Raw genomic sequence first — 27,433 nt, forward strand, 5'->3', positions numbered from 1 at the left:
GCCAGGAGTTTGAGACCAGCCTGGGCAACACAGCAAAACCCCATCTCTAGTTAAAATTTCAAAAAAAATTTAAATAAAAATTCTGTTCAAGCAAATTGAACTTTCAGTAAATGTGGGGTGCCAGGCTCAGCATTCTCTTTGGTGCCACTGAACTCTCACTCCATGACTAGCAAGGATGTTCTGTGTCAACTGGTTTTCCAGTTGACAGATTGGGGACTGGCCTTGCCCAGAGTCTCCTACAGAGCAGGAATTCAAACCTCTGCTCCCTGCCTTCCCAGGGTGGGGGTCCCCAGCCTCAGCCTCTGCTATGCATATGTGAGAAGTAGAGGGAAGGAGCCATTGTCTCATGGAAGATTGATCTAGCCTGGTCAAGGTTACCTGCAAGTTAATCATTAATAGGGTAGGAGAATGGAGTGGCCTTGCTGTGTGTCCTGGAGGGAATAAAGGATATGGAGGAGAGCATCCCCGCTTCCCCCAGGCAGCTGAGCCTCCATGGAGGGACAGGAAGGTGTAGAGTGGAATGGGGGTGCCTGGGCCCCTATCTAGAAATCACTCCACTTCCTTCCCCTTACACCCCAGCTATAGTTGCCAGACAAAATACAGGATATCCAGTTAAATTTTAATTTTAGGTATGTAACAGATAACTTTTTCAGTACGTGTGTATTCCAGATATTCCACTAAAGGTGGCCTTGCTCTTGCTCGTTCACTCTTGATTTCTCCCTCTGTAGACGCCCTGAGTACTGGGCTGGGCTTGGCAGGCCATGAACTGGAAATCCACCTCCCACCTCCTCCTCTCCCTCTTGCTGCCTTATCTTATGCACCATTCCCATCCCCCAGGTAAACATCATGAGGGCTGAAGAATTCCCCCCCCCACCTCCCTCTCTGCCAATAGACCTTGCTCCATTCCAGCCTTCTTCCCTCTCATCGCTTCCCAAATGTCCCTCTAGGCTTTCCACATCCCCAGCACAACAGGCACCGGCACAATGACAAAACCATCAATTACTGATCCTTCCCTCTGAGTTGGGGGCTTCTGGAAATCTTGCATGGTTTAATTGTGACATCAGCCAGAATGATTATCAGTCCCATTGCCCAGATGGATTAACTGAAGATCCAGAAAAGAGGAACCACGCCCTACAGCAAGACGGAGGCCAGACAGGCATTTCCTTCTCCATGCATCAAACCACAGAGCCTGAATGCTTAAGAGGCTAGGAGGAAAGGGGTAGTTTGGGAGAGGGAGAATAGACAAAGTCTTGGGGGCAGTCGTGGGTATCCAGTTCCAAAAACTGAACCCTAGTCTAGAGACCCAGCAGGTTTGCTTCCTCCCACCTCCTCCTCTTCCAAAGAGAGAGTGTCGCAATCAAAGCAGACAGAGGCCAGGTTTGTTCTTATTCTCTGCACCTCCCCCAACCCCTGGCAAAGCTGAGGCCAAGAGTCCAGGGAAAGAGTGTGGTTTACAGGAAATCAGGGCAAACGCCCCATTAACCCCTTCATCGGGGTTTTGGAAACCACCTTTTCAGGGAACAGGGGCCCCACCCACACACTATTCTAGTCCCCTTAACCATTCACCTCCTATGCCCAGACAGCAACATTGCTGAGCATTAGAGGCATACAAGTTAAAATGACACCAAATACAAGTTTTCACCCATGAGGCTGGCATAAATACAGTTTCCATCATGCTCTGATGAAGAGGCAGTGGGGAAACTGGCAATTAGTTCTGTGCAACAATGGTAAGTATGTAAATCAATACTTCACCTATGGAGGGGAATTCAGCACTATCTAGCAAGATTGCTAATGCATCTAGATGTTGACCATAATTATTTCCTTTCATTGCAATAACAACCAACCCATTTTTACATAAGGAACCTGAGGTTCAGAGCAGTTCTTAGTACCTTGCCCAAAGATTACAGCTAGTAAGTGTCAGAGCTAGGAAATGATGCAGGCTCAACAGAGAACGTGGTTTGAAGCCACAGAAATACATTTATCCATCAATAGGAGGTTGCTTGCTTTTATACAATGTAATAGGAGGCAGATACCTATAAGAATGAGGAAATTCTCTGTGCATAGTATGGAACAATCTCTAAGTCACATTGTTTATGAAAACACATGGTCTCAGATGTAACCTGAGACCAGGAAGACTAGTATGTGGAACATGCTGTCAACAGATATGGGAGGAAGACCACCTTCCCTCTATACCCATGTGTACCTTTAAGATGTTGATCCATATGAAAACATTACCTACCTCTCAAACACACACACAAAATCAACACAAATTAAAATATTAATATCCTAAGAGGATGTTGATGTAAGACAGAAAGAAAAGCTAGGAGTGAGAATGTTCCTCAACTGCAACTTTTCTCACCAACATAGTCATTTAGGCTTCCTGACAAGGGTCAGTGAAAGAAGCTTTACTGAAAAATAAGCTTACCTGGATAGTTAACTCCTACACATACATAGCCCATGGGAAATATCCCTCCTCCAAGAAATCTTCCCTGACCCTCCAAGAAGCAGAGTTCTTCTTCTCCACTGGGGAAAACACTCCATGGGGCTAAAAGAGTCTGTGCTAGGTTCTGTCGCTCCCCTTTTCTTCCTCTCTAGATGTATTTCTAGTTCCTTCAGCATGGAAGGGAACTCTACCTCCCAGCATAGAGTGGGACTCCTAGGTTTGATTAATAAATACATGGCTAGGCTGGGAGCAGTGGCTCATGCCTGTAATCCTAGCATTCTGGGAGGCTGAGGCAAGTGGATTGCCTGAGCTCTGGAGTTCAAGACCAGCCTCAGCAAGAGCAAGACCCTGTCTCTATGACAGACAGAAAGAAAGAAAGAAAAGAAAGAAAGAAAGAAAAAGAAAGAAAGAAAGAAAGAAAGAAAGAAAGAAAGAAAGAAAGAAAGAAAGAAAGAAAGAAAGAAAGAAAGAAAGAAAGAAAGAAAGAAAGAAAAGAAAGAAAGAGAGAGAGAAAGAAGAGAGGGAGGGAGGGAAGCAAAACTAGCAGGGTGTTGTGGCAGGCACCGATAGTCCCAGCTACTTGGGAGGCTGAGGCAAGGGAATTACTTGAACCCAAGAGTTTGAGGTTACTGTGAGCTAAGATGCCACTCTACCCAGGGCACAGAGTGAGACTCTGTCTCAAAAAGTAAAATAAAATAAAATTAAAATAAATAAATAAATACTTGGCCAAAAGTGAACTCAGAGATGAGACTCAGACATGAAGACACTGAGACTGAGAGCTGTTGTTGGCACCTCGCCCCTGGGGGGGGGGGGTCTCCTACTCAGTGTTCCTCTGGGAATGTCTCTGTTCAGCTGGCCCTGACCCTGAGAGAGGCAGGGCACAGTACAGGTACGTTCATGTTGCAGAGGAACATGCCCTTAGGTTACTCACCCCACAGTGGACATGCTGGCCCCAGAGATTGAAAAACTTAGGAAATGGTATTGAGAAATCTGGGGCAGCCCCAAGAGGAGACAGGCTACAGGGAGGAGGGGCTGAGTGGGGGAGAGTCAGGAGCCAGATAAGAGTCAGCTCAGGCAGCCAGCGGCCAGTGTTCAGTCCTCCCCATCCACTCCCCCTGTTCCCTCCACTGTCCCTCACCATGGGACCTGCCTCAGGCCTCGGCCTGCTCCTGCTGTTATTACCCTGCCTCCCCCTGGCTCTGGGAGATCCCATGTGAGTAGTCACTCTTCTCCCTCCAAACAAAACTGCTTGTGGGGTGGGAGCAGGCATCTGGGGTACAGGTCCCTGTAGAACTCGGGATGCATTTGGATGTTTGTGCATTCAGGAGTGAGCAGGTTGGGCTGCCTGTGGGTTTGGGTGTTTCTGGGAGTGTGTTTGTGGAATTTAGGCATCGTGAGTTGGAGATTTGGGATTAGGAATGGAAGCCGTCCACTGGCTTAGGATGAATGTGGCATTTAGCAATTGTGTGCCTGGGTAACTTGGAGGCTTGCAAGTTTGGACTTTACAAGATCTGGGAGTTTGCAGTTCGAGAACTTGGTGATTTCCGCGTAGGTTTAAAGATTTGGCACTTTGGGCTGATGTAGGGTTGGGGTGTTTGAATTTGGTTGTTTTTATTTATAGGACTGGCATGTTAGGGTGCTCTAGGATCTGGGGTATAGAAGTTTGGATGCATGTGGGTTTGGGCATGTAGAGTTTGGGGTGCCTGAGGGGTCTGACTGCATATATTTGGGAGTGTTTAAACATGTAGAGGCTCAGGGCTTTGGGAGTGTGTGGGTTTAACCAATTGTGAGTTTGGAAGTCTGGAGTCTTGGAGTTGGATTCTGTTGTGAGGTTCAGGGTTTGATGACATCCATACCCTTAGCTTTCCAGGCTTTGAAAAGCCAGGCCCAGCTGGCTAAGATTGAAATTCATGGTCGCTGGCGTCCTGCCCAGGCGGATGAAGCAGGGACTCAGAGAAGGCAGATCTAGATGTTGGTTGGCAGGTGACCTGGACAGTTACCTTTCAGGACCAGAGACTGGAGCAAGTGCCTGGGAACAGAGGCTTGGCCTGACCCTGACCCCAGCAAGAGCTGGAGTGTCCCATCCCTGGGATGACAGCTCCACTCCTGTGCCCACCCCAACAGGTACTCCATAATCACTCCTAACATTCTGCGGCTGGACAGCGAGGAGACCGTGGTGCTGGAAGCCCACGAAGTGCAAGACGATGTTCCAGTCAGCGTCACTGTCCAAGACTTCACCAAGAAGCAAACGCTGGCCAATGAGAAGATCACATTGACTCGTGCCACCGGCCACCTGAGCAACGTCACCATCAAGGTGGGCGCAGACTAGAGCCGGCAGCAGACACCCACAGTAACTCCCACTGGCCGAGTTCTGAGTTTCCTCTTCTAAGCCCCGCCCCACTGAGACTCCTACCCTTCTAAGCCCCTCCCCTTTGAGTCTCCTCCCCTTCTACGCTCCTCCCCTCTGAGTCTCCTCCAACTTTACCTTCTTCCAAGCCCCTCCCCTTTTGTAGTCTCCACCCCTTTTAGCTCCTCCCCATCTGTCTCCTCCAAGTTTCCTTTCCAAGTCCCCTTCCCTTCTGACCCCCTCCCTTCTCTGAATCTCCTCCGGTTTCTGAGCTTCCTCACCTCTCAGCCTTTTCCTCCTTTCTGAGTTCCTCTCCCTCTGAGCCCCCATCCACTCCTCTCTTCCTTTTGAGCCCCACCTCCAGCCCTCCCTTTTCTGACTTCCCTGTTTGACTACCCACCTCTTTGCACCTCCTTCAGGTGCCCCTCCCTCTCCCGAACTGGGCAAACCCGGGAGACCAGGAATGATGGGCAGGCTCCACTGCAAAGAGTGACCCACCCAGAGTTCCAGAAGCTGGACCATGGGCATGGGGCCCTGGAGCAGACCCCTAATGATGCCCTGGCCAATGCCTAGGTCGAGGCCACCAGGGAGTTCAAGTCAGGAAAGGGGAACAAGTTCGTAATCATCCGGGCAAGCTTCGGGTCCACCGTGGTGGAGAAACCCGTGCTGGTCAGCCTTCATAACGGGTACCTCTTCATCCAAACAGACAAGACAATCTACACCCCAGGCTCTACGGGTGAGGGTCTGCAGGGTGTCCAGAAGGGCGGAGTGGACGGGGGTGCTGGGGGCTGACCTCACCTCCTTGCCTCTTCTCCCACCTTCCAGTTCACTATCGGATCTTCACCGTCGACAACAAACTACTGCCGGTGGGCCGGACGGTTATGGTCAACATTGAGGTACCAGTGGTGGTAGAAGTAGAGAGTCAAGAGAGACAGAAAGAGACACCAGAAAAGGCCCTGCAGTAGGGATTCGGGGAGGTATATAAAGAGACACAAACATACAGTGGCCTGGAGATGAGTTGGAGACCCAGGGGGACCAAGCAGATGCTGGTTTCAAATAAACCCCTGGCCTCTGGCCCCTCTGAGCCTCAGTTTCCTCATCTGAAGATTGGGATAATGGCAGATCATGATTCTATTATTCTGTTCTACCTATAGCAGCCAAGAGGGCATATGTAAGCACTTGGGTCAGGGCCTGTCCCTCCTCTGCCACAGCCCTGCCTGGCTCCCAACTCTCTGGGGGGTAAAAGCTCAAGTCTTTCCTGAGGTCCATGAGGCCCTGCATGAACTGCTCTGTGTCTCCTTCTCCTCCCTCTCTCCCCCTTGCTGTCTCTGTTCCAGCCACACTGGTCCCCCCTGTGCCTCCAATGCACCAGTTGCAGTCCTGCCCCAGGGCCTTTGCCCTCTTCTCAGAAAAACCTCTTCTTCCAAATATCTACACGGCTTGATGCCCCCAACCTCCTTTGAATATCTCAGTTTTACAGTCAGGTCTCCCTGAGCATCCTCTCAACTTACAAATCCCCACCCAGAGCCCAGAAACACACACACACACACACACACACACACACACACACTCCTCCTCTCTTCCTGCCACATCCTGTAAATGGGACTTACTCATTTGAAAATTACCTCTCCCCTTGCCCTGCCTTCCAGTGAATTTACTTCCATGCAGAAAGGAATTGTTTCTTCCATCTGTTTGTTCAGCATCTCATCACCTGAACCTAGAACAGTGCTTGGCATATTGTCAGGCTCAGTAAACACTTACTGAAAGGAGAGAAGAGAGAGAGGGAGAGGGAGAAAAGGGAAGGATTGAGAGGAAGTATGTCGTCCTCATAGGATTGTCATGAGGATCTGTTGAAATTGTGTGACAGGGACCCAGCAAATGACTGGTCTGGCTTTAAGAATTCATGGGGTTGCTAGGAAACACAGACCATCCACCTTCTCTAAATGTCTCCTTATGCTGCCTTTTCCAGAGAATTTCTCAATTTCTAAGAGAAATTAGAATACCAGAAGTGTGTGTGATGTCACCTGGTGTCTAACTGTTGGCAGCAGATGAAATGATATGTACATAAATCAAACTACATAAAATTGCTCTTCTTGTAGTCAAATGTAGACAACTGCATGTGGTTTTGTCTCATGCTTGGCACTAGAGCAGGTGATACATGCTGGCCATTACTAATACAGTATTCAGAGATACTCTGATAATAAGGAACTCTTGCTTATGTGAGCTATATCACAAGCCAATGAGAAAGGTGCCATTATTATCTCCTTTTACTACATATGCACATTGAACACAGAGAGGTTAGGTAACTTGCCTAAGGTCACACAGCTTATAAGAGGCACAGCAGGGATTTGAACCTAGACTTATAGACTCAGGTCTGGATTCTTAACTACTGTCCCTATAGATATGGCACAGACAGAGTGTCCAGACACAGAGAGGTTGGGGAGAGCTTAGAAGTTAAACCCAGACTCTAAAGGGCCACTTTATCCCACACCCCTTCCTCCTATTTCCTCACAGAACCCTGAAGGCATCCCTGTCAAGCAGGACTCTTTCTCTTCTCACAACCAGCTTGGTATCTTACCTTTGATTTGGAACATTCCGGAGCTGGTTAAGTATGTTAGGCTCTTTAGAAGGTAGTTTATGGTTCCCCTATCCCAGGAGTGGCCAGACACTCACTCACCTTCCCCACAGCATGGGGCAGTGGAAGATCAGTGCCTACTATGAAAACTCACCAAAGCAGGTCTTCTCAGCTGAGTTTGAGGTGAAAGAATACGGTAAGAGGAGGAACAGCCAAGGTGGGGGTACCCTGGGACTCCGGGCCCAGTGCTGGCCCCACCAATGCCATCTCTCACCCTAGTGCTGCCCAGTTTTGAGGTCATAGTGGAACCCACAGAGAAGTTCTACTATATTCATAACCAGGAGGGCCTGGAAGTCACCATCACAGCCAGGTAAGGACCATGTGAGGGCCAGGTGAAGGGCTGGCAGTAGGGCCAGGTGATGGCCAGCTGAGAGGTTGGCAGTGGGGCCAGATGAGAGGATGGGGTATAGGAATGGGTGAGGGCCAGGAGTGGGACCAAGTAAGGGTCAGGTGATGTGCTGGGGGAAAGACTTGAACTCTGGGTCTGTAGCCACAGCTAGTAGAATTTGGGAGAAACTTAGCTTTCCAGCCAGGGAGGACCTGAAGCCTTTCTTGCCCCATAGGTTCTTATATGGGGAGACAGTGGATGGCGTTGCCTTTGTCATCTTTGGGGTCCAGGATGGAGACCAGAGGATTTCCCTGTCTGAATCTCTTACTCGCGTTGAGGTACCTGATAGAGGGCCCCTCTGAACCCCACCACCACTTCTGAGCCCTTGCCTCCCCACTGAGCCTACCTCCTTGCCCCCAGATCGAGGACGGCAATGGGGAGGCCCTGTTGAAGCGACAGGTGCTACTGGATGGGGTGCAGCCGTCCAGAGCTGAGGACCTGGTGGGAAAGTCCTTGTATGTGTCTGTCACCGTCATTCTGCACTCAGGTGAGGCTTGGTCTGAGGGAAAGGCCCAGGACCACCATCCTGGTCAGTGAAAGAGGGGAGGCCCTGTCAGGGAAGAAAGCCAAGTCTGAGAGGGGTGCCCAGAGTGAAGGTGGGGTCTGGTCCAGGGGCAAAGCCCAATATGAGGCCAGATTCTAATCCGATGGGGAGACAGGCCCAGTATGAAGATGGGATCCAGTCTGATGGGGTAGGCAGGCCCAGTATGAGGGTGGAGTCCAGTCTCAGGGAGGAGGCCTGGTCCTGAGGGGTGGCCTAGGAGCCCACCATCATGGCTGGTCCCCTCAGGCAGTGACATGGTACAAGCGGAGTGCAGCAGGATCCCCATTGTGACCTCTCCCTACCAGATCCACTTCACCAAGACACCTAAGTACTTCAAACCAGCCATGCCCTTTGACCTCATGGTGAGACCCAGGGTGGGGTCCCCCATTTATCTCTTCTGGAGCACTGGCCATGCCTCTGAGTCCTTCTGAACCTCCTCCACCCGCCCCCTGCACCCACAGGTGTACGTGACAAACCCAGATGGCTCTCCTGCACGCCGTGTCCCTGTGGTGGTCCAGGGCCACGAGAACGTGCAATCTCTGACCCACGACGACGGCGTGGCCAAGCTGACCATCAACACCCAAAACAGTCGGCAGCCTCTGACAATCACGGTGAGCCTGGTCTCAGCTCCCACCCCCCACCTCTGGAGGTGCAGAGGAGCCTGATGTGTGCACAGTGACATCCTTCCACTTGCAGACAGGCTTCCAGCCACCTGCAGAGAGATGTTTTCAACTGTATAGAGGGGTTCTCCTGTGCACAGCATGGTCCTGCTGTTTGTATAGAGAAGTCCACACTGAGATAGCAGGGGCTCTTCCACTCTCATGCCTGATCCTCCCCTTGCAGAAAGAGGTGCTCCAGCCATGCACACAGTCTTACAGCTGACGGATGAGTCTAAACCTTGCAGGGAGAGGCTCTACAGTTTATATGCATGGGTCCATCATTTGAGTGGTGGCCTTAGTTCTCCTGGCTTCTGTGGGCTTGACTTTGTCACCCCCTCTATGGAAGGGAAGCAAGGCTTGTGTGCATGCTGCATGGGTGTGTAAATGTCCCTTCTGTGTGGGGCACACCACCACCCACTTCCTGGAATAGCTCCCTCACTGTACTTAGCTTATGTACTAGTCCCCAGTGGCTGCTGTGACAAATGACCTCTGCTTAGTGATTTAACACAATACAAATTTATTAACGATCTCATCTTAAAATTCATAATTTAATCCCATCTGCAAAGTACTTTTTGCCACAAAAGACAACAATATACCCACATTCCCAGGATTAGGAGGTGGGCATCTGTGGGGCACATGGGGATGATGAAAGCATGCACCCCTTTCTCCCCCCCCAGGTGCGCACAAAGAAGGATGGCATCTCAGAGGCAGAGCAAGCCACCAAGACCATGCAGGTTCAGCCCTACAGCACCCTGGGCAACTCCAACAATTACCTGCATCTCTCAGTGCCTCGTGTTGAGCTGAAGCCGGGGGACACTCTCAATGTCAACTTCCACCTGAGAGCAGACCCTGGGCTGGGTGCCAAGATCCGCTATTATACCTACCTGGTCTGTGGTCACCTGGAACCCTCAGCCCCTCTTCCTTGCTTCTGTAGCACCCTAGGACTCCTTCCCTGACTCCAGATCCCTGTCCACACACCCTGTCTCTCATGCTCCCAAACCTTATGCCCTCCTGTACCCCTAGATCATGAACAAAGGGAGACTGCTGAAGGTTGGACGCCAGGTGCGCGAGCCTGGCCAGGACCTGGTGGTTCTGCCTCTGACCATCACCAAGGACTTCATTCCTTCCTTCCGCATGGTGACTTATTACACACTGATGGGCACCAATGGCCAGAGGGAGGTGGTGGCTGACTCCGTGTGGGTGGACGTCAAGGACTCATGTGTGGGCACGGTGAGCACCCCCCAGCCCCTCCCTCCTTCCCACTCTTCTCTCTCCTCCCACCTTTCACTGACTTCTTTCTGCCCCTCCACCCCTTCCCACAGCTGGTGGTGAAAGGTGGTGGGAAGGATGATCGGAAGCCTACACCTGGGCAGCAGATAACGCTCAAGATAGAGAGTGACCCTGGGGCCCGAGTGGGCCTGGTGGCCGTGGACAAGGGCGTGTTTGTGCTGAATAAGAAGAACAGGCTGACTCAGAGCAAGGTACCTATATCCCCGAGGCAGGGGAAGAAGATGGCAGAGGGAAAGGGACAGAGTGAGGGTTAGGTGGGAATGGGATAAAAGAGGGCAGTGGAGTGGGGTTGAAAGTGGAGATCAGAGCTTCAGCATGGCTGAAGCTGAAGATGGAGATGAGGATGCCCAGTTTCAACTTGAACATGACTCTGAGAGACCAACAGCAGTGTAAGGATGGGGAATGGGATAAGGATAGATTTGAGAGAAGGCCTCACGTGGATTGGATATAGGGTTGCCTGGGAAGGGGTTGAGGATGGGGAAGGGGGTGGAGCCAGGGAAGGGCTGGGGCAGGGTGGAGGTGGCTGTGGGCTTCAGTGGGGATGAGAGCAGTGCTCGTGCAGGATAGGGACATGAGGATGGGATGGTGTGGTTTGGAAAGAGCCACTTGGGTGGACATCTTGTTGTTTCCTTGAGATGGATGTAGCACTGATGGCTGGGCCTCTCTCCACCCCACAGATCTGGGATGTGGTGGAGAAGGCAGACATTGGCTGCACCCCAGGCAGTGGAAAGGACTATGCTGGCGTCTTCACTGATGCTGGGCTGGCCTTCAAGACTGACAAAGGCCTGGAGACCTCCCAGAGAGCAGGTGAGGATGCAGCTGGCAGCTAGTGGGGGGGGGGCAGTGCCCCCACCTCTCAGATGCTAAGAGCTGGACTCTGGAGTCAGGGGACCTGGATTCAAGGCCTGCCTCCACCACAACCTGGCAAATCACTTTTCTCTGAGCCTCAGTTTCCTCATCTGTCTAAAGAGAACAAGAATACCCCTTCCTCATAGCTATTGTGAGTAGACCTAGGACACCATAGTAGGTGCCACCTCCATCTCATTCTTGGTCTCCCTGTACCTCAGATCTCGAGTGCCCGAAACCAGCTGCCCGCCGCCGTCGCTCCCTGCAGCTCATGGAGAGGAGGATGGACAAAGGTGGGAGTCCTGGACTGGCCTAGACTGATCTTGGAGGAGCCAGAGAAGAGGGAGGGAGGGCCTGGTGTGGGGAAGTTCTCCTTGGGGGTCTGTCCTGAGTCCCTCTTGCTTCGAGAGCCACCCTGGCTGAGGGCCTGTTATGGGGGGACTGTGCTCCCATAGTGGGCCAGTACCCCAAGGAGCTGCGTAAGTGCTGTGAGGACGGCATGCGGGAGAACCCCATGAAGTTCTCATGTGGGCGCAGAGCCAAGTTCATCATCCAGGGTGAGGCGTGTGTGAAGGCCTTCCTCGACTGCTGCAGCTATATCACCAAGCTGAGGCAGCAACACCTGCGGGACCGCCCACTTGGCCTGGCCAGGAGTAAGTCACATGGCGGGCTTGTCTGAGCGAGGAGGAGTCCCCAGTCTGAGGTGGGGGAAGCCCCTGGCAGGGTGATGCAGACCACCCCTTTCTATGAAGTATAAAAGAAAGCCATGTCTGAGGGGAAGGAGGAGGGTAATGACTGAGAAGGGTGGACACTTCATCCAAGCAGGGAGCCAATCCCTGTGTCAGGGGAGAGGACACTGTGGTCTGAAAGGCCTGGAGACCTTCAGATGAGAGAGAAAAACTTCCTCTGATGGGGAGGCAGTCCCTTGTCCGAGGGCAAAGGGGTTTCCTGCCAGGGAGGATCATTTCAGCTCCACCCTAGTCAGTCTGAAGTTTGACCTTGCCAGAGCCCAGGACATCCCTGGTCTGAGGGAAGCTTCTAGATGACGGGGCTGGTCACCTTAGTTGCCAAAAAGAAAGCTAAGGTATGTCCTAAGGTTGTTTTCACCAAAGAAAATTAATTTATGTTGCCTTCCAAAGTGCCACCTAACTAGATGAATGAACAAGCAACACTTGTTCATTCATTTAATCAGTCACTCATTCAACTTTAAATAAGACCAAACATGTACACACTTGAAACTTTAGATCTCAGGCCAAATGAATCTTAAGCAAAGCAAGAATTTTGTCTTATAAAAAACAAATCCAGAATGGTCTCTTTCACAAGGAGGACATAGTCTGAGGGATACTGGGAAAATTAGATCAGTAGACCTCTGATCTACTAAAATATGATTTACATCCACATGGATTAGATTTTTTCCCCAGCATTGTGTAATTTTTTAGCCAATTGGGGGTCAGACAAAGAATGGCTTAAGTGTTAATGTTGGCCAGGCACAATGGTTCACACCTGTAATCCCAGCACTTTGAGAGGCTGAGGTGGGAGGATCACTTGAGGCCAGGAGTTTGAGACCAGCCTGGGCAACATAGTGAGACCCCATCTCTACAAAAATTTTAAAAATTAGGTGGGTATGGTAGTGCAGAACAGCAGTCCCAGCTACTCAGGAGGCTAAGGCAGGAGGGTTACTTGAAACCAGGAGTTGGAGGTTGCAGTGAGCTGTCATCATACCACTACACTCCAGCCTGCGCAAGAAAGCCAGACCCTCTCTCAACTAAAAAAAAAAAAAAAAAAGTTATTACCCAAAGGTATTTTGATGGATTATTCCAGAGTATGCATGTATTTAGGAATCTATGGAATTCCCCCTAGTTTGTTACTATAGAGAAGCAGACCCCAATTAAAATCTGCCCATCATGTCTAAGGAAAACTCAGCCAGGGATGAACCTACGACATTTCAACTGTCAAGTTGTTTCTTGGGGGGTATTTTGTTTTGTTTCTTAGTTTTGAAACAGGGTCTCACTCTCTTGGGGAGGCTGGGGTGCACAGTGTCTCAGGACCACAGCTCTTTTAAAGGAACATGAAAATGCTTCAAATGTTTTCATTTCTTTAAAAGTCAGAGGGGAAAAATAAATATAATACACTTTGTGTTATATTTTTCTTTATATATCATGAACCCCCACCCATGGTGGGGTTTTTAATTTTTAATATATTTTTTGTGGAAGAAGGTGCCTCCAAGGGCAGTTGTGCCTGGAGCTCATGAAGAATTCATCACATAGTCAGGACCCCCTCCTGAGCAGAGATAGGACTGAAGGAGGTGGCCAAGGAGGAAGCAGGTCTGTTCTGAATGCAGATCTAACTCCCTGCAGGTGATCTGGATGAGGACATAATGCCAGAAGAACACATCATCTCCCGAAGCCATTTCCCAGAGAGCTGGCTGTGGAGGATGGTGGACCTAGACGAGCTCAAGGACCAACAAAAAGATGGGTAAGGCAAGGATAACCCCACTCCACTCACCCTCAGAACAAGACAGTTTCATTTGTATGTACCTGCAACCTCCTGTCTTTTCTGGAGTTGTGCAATCTCACAGCCTGATCTAGAAAAATCAGGAATTGGGTTGCCTACAAGGGTGCCCCATTCCTCTCCCAACCTGTCCAGTGGGGCTTCTTCAAACATCTTCACCTGGCTAGATGTCTTCTCCTAAAGCCCCAACCTCTCCCCCATCCAGACTCTCCACGAAGGTCATGAACGTGTTTTTGAAAGACTCCATCACCACTTGGGAGATTCTGGCTGTCAGCTTATCGGACAAGAAAGGTGAGGGAGGATAGTGACCTGGTTCCAGGGAAGCAGAGAGCCCTGGGCCCCTCGTTGTTTTCTCGTTCCATCTAGACCCAGCAGATCTTTTGGTTTTTGGCAGCTTAAACTCTGCCTCTGGTCACAAAGCTAGATTGTGGGGGATGTAGTCCCTATAATTGGTGCTTTTAAAAGAAAATGCACTTTATTTTTTAGAGTAGTTTTAGATTCACAGAAAAATCGAGAAGTTCCCATGCATTCCCTGTCCCTACACCCATGCCTCCACCCACTATAAGCACCCTCCACAGAGCAACGCACTGACCTCTGTGGCCACATCATAGTTCACAACAGGGTTGACTCCTGGTGCTGTACATTCTAAGGTTTTGGACCCATGGATATTCACGTGCACCCACCATTATGGCAGGATCCATATGGTTGGATGCATTACATCCATATTATGGTGTAATGGTGTACCCACCATTACAGGATCAGTTGCAACAGAAACTTTCCAGGGGTGATGTTGAAATGAGAGTGGGCCAAGCAATTAAGAAAAGATACAAGAGGAAGCGGGATGAAATGTATGATTGAAACATCTGTGACAGACTGTGCAACATGACCAAAGGGGACAAGAGGTGGCCCCTTTCCCATATACCCGTCCCCATTACCAGTAACCTGATATGAGACCCTCACTAGACCTAGTTAAATAGGGACAGTTGAGACACAGAACCAGGAATCAGATAAAGAGAATTCTGGCCGTGGGCACAGAGTTTAAGGGCATGCCCAGTCATCACACAAAAAGTAAAATGGTAATGCAATTTTGTAAACAATCAAAGTGGATGAAAAAAAGTCCATGATGAAGAAATTATTCAAATTTTAAATAAAAAATCACTGTTGTGCCAAGCCATATGGGAGTCTATGGCAAGAAAAACTATGCACCCCATATACATGTTTTATGTATATTTTTAAAAGTTAATTTTTCCCAGAACATTTAAGTAATTGAAAAAAGAAGAGAAAGTAAGTGTATTAAAATTTACATTAGGTGTAAATATTCTATTTATATCCAAATCAGAACTTATTTATTATAATTTTATCTTGTAATTTATAATTTATTCCTAATATGTATTATATTTGTTATTGTTAACATATTATTAACATATTACATAATACATGTTTTATTAGATAATATATAACATAAATTACATATTGAAATTTAAAATTTACATTTACATAAATGTAAGTATAATAAATATAGTGTATTTTGTAACACAATGTCAACAATACTATAAATATAAATTATATACTATATCTGATATATAGTATATATACTATACTACATAGTATACTATAATATAGTATACTATATAGCATACTAGTCTAATATAGTATAATACATAGTATACTATAATAGAGACTATTATGTAATAATCTAAGATGAATATAATAGAAATAATAGAAATTATAAAATTACATAATATTATGTGCCATATAGTATAAATATCATTTATTATTCATTACATAGATGTAATTATTATATAATTTACTATTTTTTTATCGGTAAGTTTTATTTTTTATTTTTTTTATTAAATCATAGCTGTGTACATCAATATGATCATGGGGCACCATACACTTGTTTCATAGAATATTTGACACATTTTCATCTCATTAGTTGACATAGCCCTCCTGGCATTTTCCTAGTTACTTTGCCAAGACATTTACATTCCACATTTGCCAAGGCTCACATGTACCCTTGTAAGATGCACCGCAGGTGTGATCCTTTAACACATTTTATTTAAATAAAATATATCCAAAATAGTTTCATTTCAATACTTTGTAAAAGTATTGCAAATAGTTGCAAAACCACTATCCCCCTAATAATAGTGTTACTATAATAAGTATTTTAATATTTAATAACAATTTATTAATATACCAGAATTACTAATGCTATATTTTACTGTCATTTGCACTAGGCCTTCAAAACCAGCACATCTAACCCAGGATGCTAGATTTTCCTTGGGAATACTTTGTGTTATGAAATTTACAGTTGGAAAGGCACATTCTCATACTCTAGTTGTTGCAAATACACTTAGACATGTCCCAGTCACTCACCCAAACATCATCTTTTAAAAATAGAGATTTAATTCACATACCATAAAAGTCATGCTTTGAAAATGTGCAGTTCACTGGTGCTCTGTATATTCCCAACGAGCATCGGTTTTTTAAGTTTCAATCCGACTTAAATTAAATTTAAATAAAAGTGCATTCAATAAAAGTAAAATTCCAGTTCTCCCTTGAGCCAGCCACATTTCACATGCTCAGCACTCACAGTGCTACAGCTACCTTTGGAGACATGGATGTATCTTACAGACCTTTCTTCTGCCCTATACATCTACCTGTGAGTCAAACTGCAAAGAGAGTGGACATCACTAACTAATAGTAACCCCAGCCAGCCACCTGCCCTTTATCACTATCAACAGTGTTTTGTCCATGGGCCTCTGCAAAGACAGGCTGGACAAGGGACAGCTCCGGGGGTAAGGGGGTAAGAGCAGAGACCCTGGGAGGGGCAAGAACTTGACCTGGAACCTGGTTTTGTCTGCTCTTCCCACTCCCCTGCCCTTGGCGCTCCATGCTGTGCCTCTGCCTGGCAGGGATCTGTGTGGCTGACCCCTACGAGATCACAGTGATGCAGGACTTCTTCATTGACCTCCGGTTACCCTACTCTGTTGTGCGCAACGAGCAGGTGGAAATCCGAGCTGTCCTCTACAATTACCGGGAGAAGGAAGAGCTCAAGGTGGGTCCTCAGGGTGGCAGAGCCTGATGGGGGCTGGCAGTGGGCAGCCCATTGCACACCCCCTTGCCTTGCTACTTTCTTTCCCTGGCAGGTGAGGGTGGAATTGCTCTACAATCAGGCCTTCTGCAGCATGGCCACCGCCAAGAAGCGCCACCAGCAGACTGTAACCATCCCACCTAAGTCCTCGCTACCTATACCTTATGTCATCGTGCCCCTGAAGGTTGGCCTTCAGGAGGTAGAGGTCAAGGCTGCTGTCTACAGTCGTTTCATCAGCGACGGTGTCAAGAAGACCCTGAAAGTTGTGGTGAGTCCTTGTGACACTTGCAGCTCCTTGTCCTTCAGGGAAGAAGGCCCCTTGTCTATGGGCTATTGACCTAGATAGGAGACTCAGGCTCTGGGACAAGAGGAATCACAGTGTCCAGCTTAAGAAATTTAGAAGTCTCAGAAGTTCAGAGCAAGGCTAGATCATGGCAAGGCAGGTGAGACAGTAACCCCTGCACAGAATTTCAGGGGAGGGTGCCAAAACACTCAATGATTAAGATCAATAGTTTTAAATTTTTTTAAATTTTATTTATTTTTTTCTGTTTATTATTATTTTTTATTTGTAGAGTCAGAGTCTCACTTTATCACCCTCAGTAGAGTGCCATGGCATCACACAGCTCACAGCAACCTCTAGCTCCTAAGCTTAGACGATTCTTCTCCCTCAGCCTCCCAGGTAGCTGGGACCACAGGTGCCTGCCACAACGCCTGGCTATTTTGTTATTGTTGTTGCAGTTTGGCCGGGGCCGGGTTTGAACCCACCACCCTCGGTATATGGGGCCAACACCCTACTCACTGAGCCATAGGCACTGCCCTAATTTTATTTCTTACTTGATACATAACCATTACACAGTTATGGAACACACAGTGGACATTCATCATTTCTTTGTGTTGGGAACATTTAATATCTTCCTTCTACTTAGCTATTTGAAACTTTGTACCACGTTATTGTTAACTACAGGGTGTCCCAAAAGTTGCCCATAAATATATAATGACTATTCAATGACTATTATAAATTTACAAGGACTATTTATTTGCAAAATAGTCATTATAAAATTTTACAAAGAGGTTGCCAACATGTAGAGGATATTTTGTAAAATTTTGTGAATTTATGGGTGACTGAATCATACCCTACAGTGGTAGAACAGTAGGACCACCTAGCTATAATTTTATATCCTTTAACAAATCTCTCCCTATTCCTACTTTCTCCCTTTTCTTCCCAGCCTCTAGTATCCTCTGTTCTACTTTTCGCTTCTACGAGATCAACTTTTTTTTTACCTTCCACAAATGAATGAAAACATGCAGTGTTTAACTTTCTCTGCCTGGGTTTTTTCAATTAATATAATACCCTCCAGGTCCATCTGTGTTGTCACAAATGATGGGAATTCTTTCTTGTTTGTGGCTAAAGAGTATTCCTTTGTGTATTTATACTATATTTCTTTTTGAGATCAATAATATTTTAATGCAATTTAAAATTATTATCACTGTTACTATTATTATGTTAAATTATATTTCCTCTTATTCTTCTTTATTTCATTTTTTATTGTGGTAAAATACACATGACATAAAAGTTAGCCTCTGGACCATGTTTAACAGCACAGTGCAGTGGCAGTAAGTACATTTGCACTGCTGAGCAACAATCACCACCGGTTCTTTTCATCTTGTAAAGCTGATACTCTATCCTTTAACGGAATATTTTAAGAAATCAAGAAATTAATGACAAAAATATCATTGATGAACAAATTATCAGTATTCTAAATAGAGGCAGGATTCTACAATGTCAAGCCACACTATATTAGAGCCTATGGCAAAAGGATAAATAATCACCACCATGTACATTTTGCCTATATATTTTTTACCTTATTACTTCTTCCAAAATGTTAAAGTACTTGAAAAAATATTGAAACATTAAAAGTAGGTGTATGAAAACTGACAATGCCATTTTACATTGAAATGTTTTTCTATCCAAACCAAAATTTATTATAATTTCTATTTCTGAGCTTTAATGGAAGCAGATTTATATTTCTTTTCAACTAATGCTCTGAGAATAAAATGAACTATTAAAAAAATATATGAACACATGTATGTAGGGACACGGTTGTCTCCTTTAGCCTCAGGGCAAAATATCTCAGTACAGAGCTTGTGGGACTAAAACACAAGAGTGTGCTGGGTTTAGCTCCTGGGAGCCAATTGTGCCCAAGTCTTCCCAACTCTACTCATTTATGTTGGCAGCTTGAAACCAATAGATTGTGATAGGTGTGTTTACACCACAGAAATTGGCCACACTACTAATCAGAGCTGTTCACCATGGGAGTTTTTTTGTAGACACACACGAGGGCTTGATGTGCACTTTAAATACTAACTAAAGTAGCTTCTATTTATTGAGCACTTACTATGTGCCATTGTGCTGAATACTATAGGCACATTCTTTGATTTAAGAGACGTTTGAGAGACAATAGTCTGCAAACACAGGATCCAGAGCCAAACTACCATGTTCAGACTCAAACCCCAGTTCTGTTCTACTAGCTGTGTGACACTGAGTAAGTTACTTAACCTCTCTGGTACTCCAGTCTCCTCATCTTTAAAAATGGGAGTGATAATAGTAGCACTTACCCCATTTGGTTGTTGTGAAGATTAAATGAGTTAACCTGAGTATAGCTTCTAGGCATATGTGAAAATTTCTAAAGGTTTTATGACTTCCTCATTAATTTATAATTCTGTGATGAATTCACCCAACAGTATAGGATAGTTGTGATTATACTGCCTCCTCCTTATAAGGGAGGAAGCTGAAGCACAGAGAAGCTGAGTGACTGACCCGTAGTCACACAGCTAGAAGGGGGAGAAGCCAGTTCAGAGTTCCTAATGCCTGTGCTAAGGCAATCCTCAGAACAGTGCCTTCTTGACCTTCTGTGTGTGTGTCTGTCCTTCTTTTTGCCCAACCCCTCCCACCACCACTGACACCAATAACACTACACAGCCGGAAGGAATCAGAGTTAACAAAACTGTGGTGGTTCGCACACTGGACCCAGAGCACCTTGGCCAAGGTGAGTGAGTGGCAGGAGTTAGGAGTGGTGGGAGGTGTGGTGGGAGGACCAGGGGGCTGATGCCATCAGTGTCTCCCACTCACCCCACAGGGGGCGTTCAGAGAGAGGAAATCCCTCCCGCAGACCTCAGTGACCAAGTCCCAGACACCGAGTCTGAGACCAGTATTCTCCTGCAAGGTGAGACCCAGGAATGCATGGGGTGGGGGCACGAGACCTGTGAAGGGGTGATGGGAGCCAAGTCCCAACAACTGGAGGTGCTTATCCACTGCACCTCCCTTCTCCCCTTCCTTGAGACTGTCCCCTCTGTGATCTGTTTTATAGAAGCTTCCAGGCAATATTTAGTTCAGTAAAGAGCTTTCTCTGGTAAACAAGTTAGTAAGAAGCAATATCATTCAAGAGCAGAAATTCTGGAGTTCATTGCCCGGGAGAGAAGACAGGGAGAGACTGGGGCAAGAAGGGACCTTGCAACCTGTAAGCTATAACACAGCTTCATGGCAAGAGCCTTGGTTTCCTCATCTGTGATCGGGGGGCTACTAGTATCCACCTCCAGGGGTTGGTGTGAGGATTTAATGAGATACTAGGCAGTGTTCTCTTAGTTCAGGGCCTGACAAATAAGTACGATGTAAGTATTCATGAATATTGTTGCCAGAATTATTTTACTGTTGGTGAAACAAGAGACCCAGGTACCAGAGAGCCCCTGTGAAGCACCAGTCCCCCTCTCCCAATTGCAAACTCACCCCCACCCCCAGCCCAGGTCTCATCCTTCCAGCCCTCACCTGTCCCTGACCACTTCGGCTGGGAACACATGCTGCGGGCAGCTGGGACCCCCCTCCCTCCACTGTGGGTCATGCCTGGCTTCAGCAATGTCCTCCCGCCTGGCTGCAGGAAATCCGGTGGCTCAGATGACAGAGGACGCCATCGAGGGGGAGCGGCTGAAGCACCTCATTGTGACTCCTTCTGGCTGTGGGGAGCAGAACATGATCGGCATGACACCAACAGTTATTGCTGTCCACTACCTGGACCACACAGAGCAATGGGAGAAATTCGGCCTGGAGAAGCGGCAAGAGGCCTTGGAGCTCATCAAGAAAGGTGGGCGCCCCCGCCACTCTTGGAGACCCCAGGGCCCCTCCTGAAGTGCCCCTCATAGTGTCCCAGTTTCCTTCTCTGTGCCCCCCACCTCTTCTCTCTGGTGCAACCTCTCTGCAGCCCTGCTTCTTGGGGACACTCTCTCTTCCTTGCAGGGTACACTCAGCAACTAGCCTTTAAACAACCCAGCTCGGCCTACGCAGCCTTCCTGAACCGGCCTGCCAGCACCTGGTAAGTCACCATCGTCAGCTCTCCAGGCCTCGGCCTTGTGTCCCCACATCTCTCCCCCTCCCCATTGTTCCCCAAACCCCAGCAGGGCCTGGATCTCCAGCCAGGGGTGGGGTCTCCTAGACCAGCATCACCCAAACAGCCTTGTCCAACACAACACTGGACTCCTCTGCTTGCAGAATTCGCTGGCTGAGTGACCAGTGGTCACAGAGCAGCATTTAAGCACCTACTGTGTGCCTATCAGGCCATGCCCTCCCCCTCTCTGCTCATTGGCTGTCTGGGATGACAGTCTCTGGATCTCAGAGCTGAATGGCTCACGCTCTGTGCCTGCTCTCCCCACCCCAGGCTTACTGCCTACGTGGTCAAGGTCTTCTCTCTGGCAGTCAACCTCATTGCCATCGACTCCCAGGTCCTCTGTGGGGCCGTTAAGTGGCTGATCTTGGAAAAGCAGAAACCCGATGGAGTTTTCCAGGAGGATGGGCCCGTGATACACCAAGAAATGATTGTAAGAGACTAGGCCTTCAGGGTAGAGTGGGGGACAGCAAAGGCACCCGAGCCTCAGAGGATGGGCATAAGAAAGACTTCCCCATGCACTCACTGCCTGTTGCACTTTGTGGGGTTAGGGATAAATGAGCCAGGGGTGTCACTCCAACGTTGCAAAAGCAGAGACCTGTGGAAACCCTTGTAAGATGAAATTGCATGGCCTCTTGTTCAGAAATTATTAAGGATTTTTAAACTAAATGCAGAAGCTCTGGAATTCCCTCCTTGCATCCAGTCTATCTCCAGCTCCAGACCCCTTCAGACACATGGATGTTGCAGGGATCATCATCTCCTTCTCTGCATTCTCACTGCTGGCTGCTGGTCTGAGGACCCCTCCCTTCCCTTCTGGGGCCCTTGTAGAAGCCACGTCCTAATCATTCTCCCACTCTTGTTGACTCTCAGACACTCTCCACATAGCAGCCAGGGTGATTTTTTTCAAATTCAGTAGGGTCAGTCCTGTGGCTTCAGATGGCTCTTAAAATAAACACAGAACTCAGAGTAGTGGTTCTCAAAGTATGATCTTCAAACCACAGCAGCAGCTGAAGCAGCACCATCCATGAACTGGTTAGAAGTGCACGTTCTGAGACAGGACCCACTGAATCAGAAATTCTAGGACAGGGCCCAGGGATCTGGGTTTTAATGAGCCCTCCTCGCATTCGCCCAGGAGATGCCTCTGTGTGTTCAAGATGCTTTCCTGCTGCTCCCACACTCCACCCACACTGATAGGAGCATGCTGTATCCTGCCATAGGGCCTTTGCACATGGTGTTCTTGCTGCTTACCATGTTAACCCTTGCCAGCTTTGAAAGTTCACTTCCCCTGGGGTACCTTTCCTAACCTCCCTGACTGAGTCACACTCCTATAGTCATTCTCACTTCTGCACAGCACTCATCAGTTTCTAACTACTTGCCTCTTGAGGAGTTGTCTGGTTCATGTTCATCTTCCTTACTAGATAAGGAGCTCCGTGACAGCTGGCCCTGGTGTCTGGTTTCCTATCATTGTACCCATAGTGCCAGCACAGTGGCCTTCCATTAACTCTTGCAGAATAAACAAATAACTGAATGAATACTAAAGAGTTTGACCTTCCTGGGTCAGCAGAGGACACCAGAAAAAGACCCAGTTCTGATCGGACTGCCTGAGATTCTAAAGGGGGGTTGACTGGCGTGTGTGGATATGCTGGTGACCTCATCCTTGCTTCCTGCTCCCCATCCCAGGGTGGCTTCCGGGACAATGTGGAGAAAGACATGGCCCTCACGGCCTTTGTCCTCATTGCACTGCAGGAGGCTAAAGATATCTGTGAGGACCAGGTCAAGGTAAGTGCCTTCTACCTTCCCACTCCACCCTGTCCTACCCTCCACATCCACCCTGAAGGGTCAAAGGCTTCATTCTGGGCATTTCCAGGACACCCCAGTGACTATAATAACAATAACACCTAACATTGAGCACTTAACTAAGGACCCCCCTTCTAGGCATTTCAATGATTAAATCCCATAATTCTTGTAACGGCTGCAGAGTAGGCTACTTGTGTTATTCCCAATTTGCAGATGAGAAATCTGAAGCACAAAGAGATCAAAGATAAGGTCATTTCTGCCTACCATTTTAGCCCATTTCGGTATCCTTTCTCTGATGTGATCACTACATTGGCATCCTTGCTGCTCCCTTAAAGAAAAAAACTCAGGACACAGAGCTAAGATGATTTCCTTAGTCCAGAGGATCTTATAGGAGATTTTCAAAGGAGTCCAGGACCCCAAGTGAGAAATGACAAAAACCACTGGTTGATTGCTATCCCTTTTTCCTCTGGGTTTGATTCTGAAGCAGAGAAGCTTAGAAAGATGGTCCCCTGAGAGTCTATGATGGCTCCATCTATTTTATACTGGGTGTTTTGTTTTGTTTGAGGCAGAGTCTCATTCTGTCCCCCAGGCTAGAGTGCCATGGCTTCAGTTTAGCTCACAGCAACCTCTGGGCTCAAGTGATCCTCCTGCCACAGCCTCCCGAGTAGCTAGGACTACAGGTGCCTGCCGCCATGCCAGGCTAATTTTTCTATTTTTAATAGAGACAGGGTCGTCTTCTTGCTCAGGCTGGTCTGGAACTCCTGAACTGAAGTGATCCTCACACCTCAGCTTCCCAGAGTGCTGGGTTTATAGGCATGAGCCACCATGCCCCATCTTAGCCTGAAGTTTTGAGAGTGGGCTGTTTTACCTTTAGCACTCAAGTGGGGAACACAGGATCCCACCTTCAGACAGCAGTTTTTCCCTCCTCAGAACTCCAGGAAAGAGATGGAGGAGAGGAGTCAGTGGAGATAAAAACAAACATAGGTGTGTTGCCTGTAACATCCAAGGGGGACTCGGGGGCTTTCTGAGAGATTTAAAAGAAATTACTGCAGAGAGAAAAAGAGAGGGGGGAGAGAATGTGCATGTGTGTTAGCTGTGGGTGGGGGTTAGACACATCTGACTTCAATTCCCAGCTCTGAGACACCTCTCCTTTAGGCTTCAGTGTGTGCATCTGTAAAATGGGTATGATACTTTTTGTATTTATAGGACTCTCTAGAGGTTTGGATCCTGACTCAGCCACTTACTATCTAGGTGGTCTTGGCAAAATTACCACATCCCGCATCTCATGGGGCTTTTTGAACGTGGGCTATGATGATGATTAGATGAGAGGTATTCACAGTGATGTGTGGAATCTGGTTCATACTATAGCTTATGAGTCCCAACACTTTGTTCAATGATGTCATGTTGATGACCTGAAAGTGGCCCTGGTGAATGTATTTACCGAACCATCATCCTCCACATTCGCACTGGAGAGCCCGTTGTTAGGCATTCACCAGCACACCACTCAGTATATGGATCTGCCCAGGTACAAAATAGGTATTCACCAACAAGGCAGCTGGTGGTGGGAACCCTCAAAAATGGACAGATCCAATACACACTCATATGTCCCAAGGACTGAAATCCCTGGTATCAGGAAGAGATACTTGTATGATGCCAAGGCTGCAGCAGTGCCCACATGACCAGAGTAACCAACTCCCTTTCTCACAGAGCCTGGGAGGCAGTGTCAATAAAGCAGGAGAATTCCTGGAAGCCAATTACTTGAACCTAAAGAGATCGTATACTGTGGCCATTGCTGGCTATGCCCTGGCCCAGATGGGCAAACTGGACGGTCCCATCCTCGACAAATTTCTGAAAACAGCCAAAGGTGAGGGGGAGCCTGGAGGGGCAAAGGGAGACATATGGCTGTGGTTTAGGGCAGGTGATCCCGAGCTGGCATGCTTGGCCCTGAGCATCCAGGATGGATGGTCCTAACCTGAGCCTGAATGCATGGTCTGTAGTGTACTGAGTCCTTATTGTAAACTGCACAGGAAGGTTTGTTGCATCATTCATTCAGCAAGTGTGTATCGAGCCTTCCATTCAAAGAGAGACCTAAGGGTTGATGGAAGACGAGAGCAGGCAAGAGCCAGCAGGTCGAAAGCATCCACTATCAGGGGGGACACTTGAGCACCGAGAATCCTAGCCTGAGTCTTGTTTTTGGTGTTTTCCCCAGGCTGGATAGGGCAGTGAGCATTCGGGGTGGGGTGTCTCCTCTGCAGATAAGAACCGCTGGGAGGAGCCCGGTAAGCAGCTCTACAACGTGGAGGCAACGTCCTATGCCCTCTTGGCCCTGCTGCTGCTAAAAGACTTTGACACTGTACCACCTGTCGTACGCTGGCTCAATGAGCAGAGATACTATGGTGGTGGCTATGGCTCCACCCAGGCAAGTGAGCTCACATCCTCCAGGCACTTGCATCCTGCTTCCTGCAGCCCCTCACTGGCCTCAGAGAAGACATCGAGATCCAGACAGGCAGTTTTTGTGTCCCACAAGCCAGTGTGATTAGAGGGGAGTGGAGAAGTTAGTTTTTCTGATTTCTGCAGATTCTCGACTATATTCTGGATACTCCAGCCTGTATTTGGAGTCTCGTTCTGCCTCCTGGTCCCCAGACTGGGTTCTCAGGGCTCAGGTTCAGGTGGACGCCTCTGTCTCTACCTTGGGGGTTCTGGGCCATGTTCTCAGTTCCACCAGACTCTCCCTCTTATCCTCTCTTAACGTTGGGTTCTAGACCATATTCCCAGTTCCACTAGGCCTCCAATGTCATCCTTGCTTGCCAGTGGGCTCTAGACCAGGCTCCTACTTTCACATCAGGCTCCCAATGTCACCCTGTAATAAATTCTAAATCAGGTTCACAGATAAGCTCAAAATCCTCGCAAAATCAGCATGCAACAGGTTAAACAGCTCTGCTGTAGGGCATTATCCAAGTCCCCCTCTCTCCCTGGTGACTGCTAGATCATGTGTCAGTAACTTCAGGCTCTAGTAACTTCAGGATCCGCCCGCTTTCTTTCACATTCCCAGCACTGCAGCCTTCGTCACTTTGGGTTTCTAGATCATAACTCAGTGTTCCCAGGCTCCAATTTTATTCTTGCTTTTCATGAGTGGGTTCTAGATACATTCTTGATGTCCCCAAGCCCTGGTCTAAGATTCTTTCCTTTGGATGGGTCTAAATCACATCCTTAGGGTTGCTGGACCTTCAATCTTATTTTCTGGTGGATTCTAGACATGTTCTCAGTATCTCTAATCCCTGGTCCCTTGGAGATTTCTAGAACATGTTCTTAGTGTCTGATGACCTCCAATCTTACTTCTGAACTCTCTGATGGGATCTAGGCTACCTTCATGGTGTTCCAAGCCTTGGCCCAATACCAAAAGGATGCCCCAGACCACAAGGACTTGGACCTGGACGTGTCCATCCGCCTGCCCAGCCGCAGCTCTGATATCAGGCATCGCATATTCTGGGAATCATCTAGCCTCCTGCGATCCGAAGGGGTACAGTCACCTGGCCAAGCCCTCCTCATTCTCCCCTTGCATGTCAGCCAGGGTTTGCCAGGAGGCAAGAGGGAGGTCAGACGACCACCACAGGCAGAACAAGGCTTGGTTTCTAACACCCTCTCTTTCCTCTCCCCACTCTGCAGACCAAGGAAAATGAAGGTTTCACATTAACAGCTGAAGGAAAAGGCCAAGGCACTTTGTCAGTAAGGAATGGGAACCCACACCCACCTGGCTCATGACTTTCTTTTGACCCCTCCGCCCCAGAGGGACCTTCTCCTTCCAATACTCAGCAGTCCCTGGTACCATGGCCTGAAACATTTTCTCTTCTCCCATCTCACCAGGTGGTGACAGTGTACCATGCCAAGGCCAAAGGCCAACTCACTTGTAAAAAGTTCGACCTCAGGGTCACCGTAAGGCCAGCCCCAGAAACAGGTAAAAGGAATAAATGCCCTACCTGTCACCTTCCTTCCTATTCTAATGTCTGCTCCACTCTTGAATCAGGAGGTATACCCCTCCCAATATTGCCATCTTCTCTGTTTCTAGAAAAGAAGCCTCAAGATGCCAAGAGGACGATGATCCTTGGCATCTGTACCAGGTAAGAAGATCTTCTTGGCCTTCAGGCTGGGTTCATCTTGGCCATCCCTCTGCCTCTAGCAAGACTTCTTACAAAAAATATCCATAATATCCAATACTTTCTGGGTGCACTGTGCATCTAGCACTGGTCTTAGTATCCACCATGAGGTAGCGAGCACAGACAGCCCTTGCTTTGCACAGCTGTGTACATGATGTAGCAGTGACTGTGTAAGTTGAGATCATCAAAGTGATCTTAATAACCAGTGGGGGAAATTACACAATCATTTCATGACATTCCAACTTTTCCATCACAACATAAGGATATAGGGAAAATGAAAAATATACTAAGG

At 47.8% G+C, this 27,433-nt stretch overlaps 1 protein-coding gene across 1 annotated transcript in view; it reads left to right on the forward strand.

The window, feature by feature from the left end:
• The first annotated feature begins 3,501 nt into the window (after positions 1-3,501).
• The window catches only part of C3 (complement C3), a 28,449-nt gene continuing 4,517 nt past the window's right edge, over positions 3,502-27,433 (forward strand). Inside the window, exons 1-33 of the mRNA XM_053582863.1 lie at positions 3,502-3,656; positions 4,568-4,757; positions 5,364-5,526; positions 5,616-5,686; positions 7,305-7,399; positions 7,479-7,561; positions 7,645-7,735; positions 7,989-8,091; positions 8,174-8,300; positions 8,604-8,719; positions 8,819-8,968; positions 9,694-9,903; positions 10,040-10,246; positions 10,339-10,497; positions 10,984-11,113; positions 11,374-11,445; positions 11,608-11,805; positions 13,510-13,627; positions 13,869-13,954; positions 16,579-16,721; positions 16,813-17,025; positions 19,738-19,804; positions 19,895-19,981; positions 20,690-20,893; positions 21,046-21,121; positions 21,464-21,623; positions 22,871-22,969; positions 24,695-24,851; positions 25,243-25,406; positions 26,349-26,507; positions 26,654-26,713; positions 26,852-26,942; positions 27,054-27,105. Coding sequence (XP_053438838.1) covers positions 3,583-3,656; positions 4,568-4,757; positions 5,364-5,526; positions 5,616-5,686; positions 7,305-7,399; positions 7,479-7,561; positions 7,645-7,735; positions 7,989-8,091; positions 8,174-8,300; positions 8,604-8,719; positions 8,819-8,968; positions 9,694-9,903; positions 10,040-10,246; positions 10,339-10,497; positions 10,984-11,113; positions 11,374-11,445; positions 11,608-11,805; positions 13,510-13,627; positions 13,869-13,954; positions 16,579-16,721; positions 16,813-17,025; positions 19,738-19,804; positions 19,895-19,981; positions 20,690-20,893; positions 21,046-21,121; positions 21,464-21,623; positions 22,871-22,969; positions 24,695-24,851; positions 25,243-25,406; positions 26,349-26,507; positions 26,654-26,713; positions 26,852-26,942; positions 27,054-27,105 — 4,175 coding nt within the window. The 5' untranslated portion in view covers positions 3,502-3,582. The remainder of the gene's footprint in view (positions 3,657-4,567; positions 4,758-5,363; positions 5,527-5,615; positions 5,687-7,304; positions 7,400-7,478; positions 7,562-7,644; positions 7,736-7,988; positions 8,092-8,173; positions 8,301-8,603; positions 8,720-8,818; positions 8,969-9,693; positions 9,904-10,039; positions 10,247-10,338; positions 10,498-10,983; positions 11,114-11,373; positions 11,446-11,607; positions 11,806-13,509; positions 13,628-13,868; positions 13,955-16,578; positions 16,722-16,812; positions 17,026-19,737; positions 19,805-19,894; positions 19,982-20,689; positions 20,894-21,045; positions 21,122-21,463; positions 21,624-22,870; positions 22,970-24,694; positions 24,852-25,242; positions 25,407-26,348; positions 26,508-26,653; positions 26,714-26,851; positions 26,943-27,053; positions 27,106-27,433) is intronic.

The sequence above is a fragment of the Nycticebus coucang genome, chromosome 3, assembly GCF_027406575.1.
Source record: "Nycticebus coucang isolate mNycCou1 chromosome 3, mNycCou1.pri, whole genome shotgun sequence".
In the NCBI taxonomy this organism is placed as follows: Eukaryota; Metazoa; Chordata; class Mammalia; order Primates; family Lorisidae; genus Nycticebus; species Nycticebus coucang.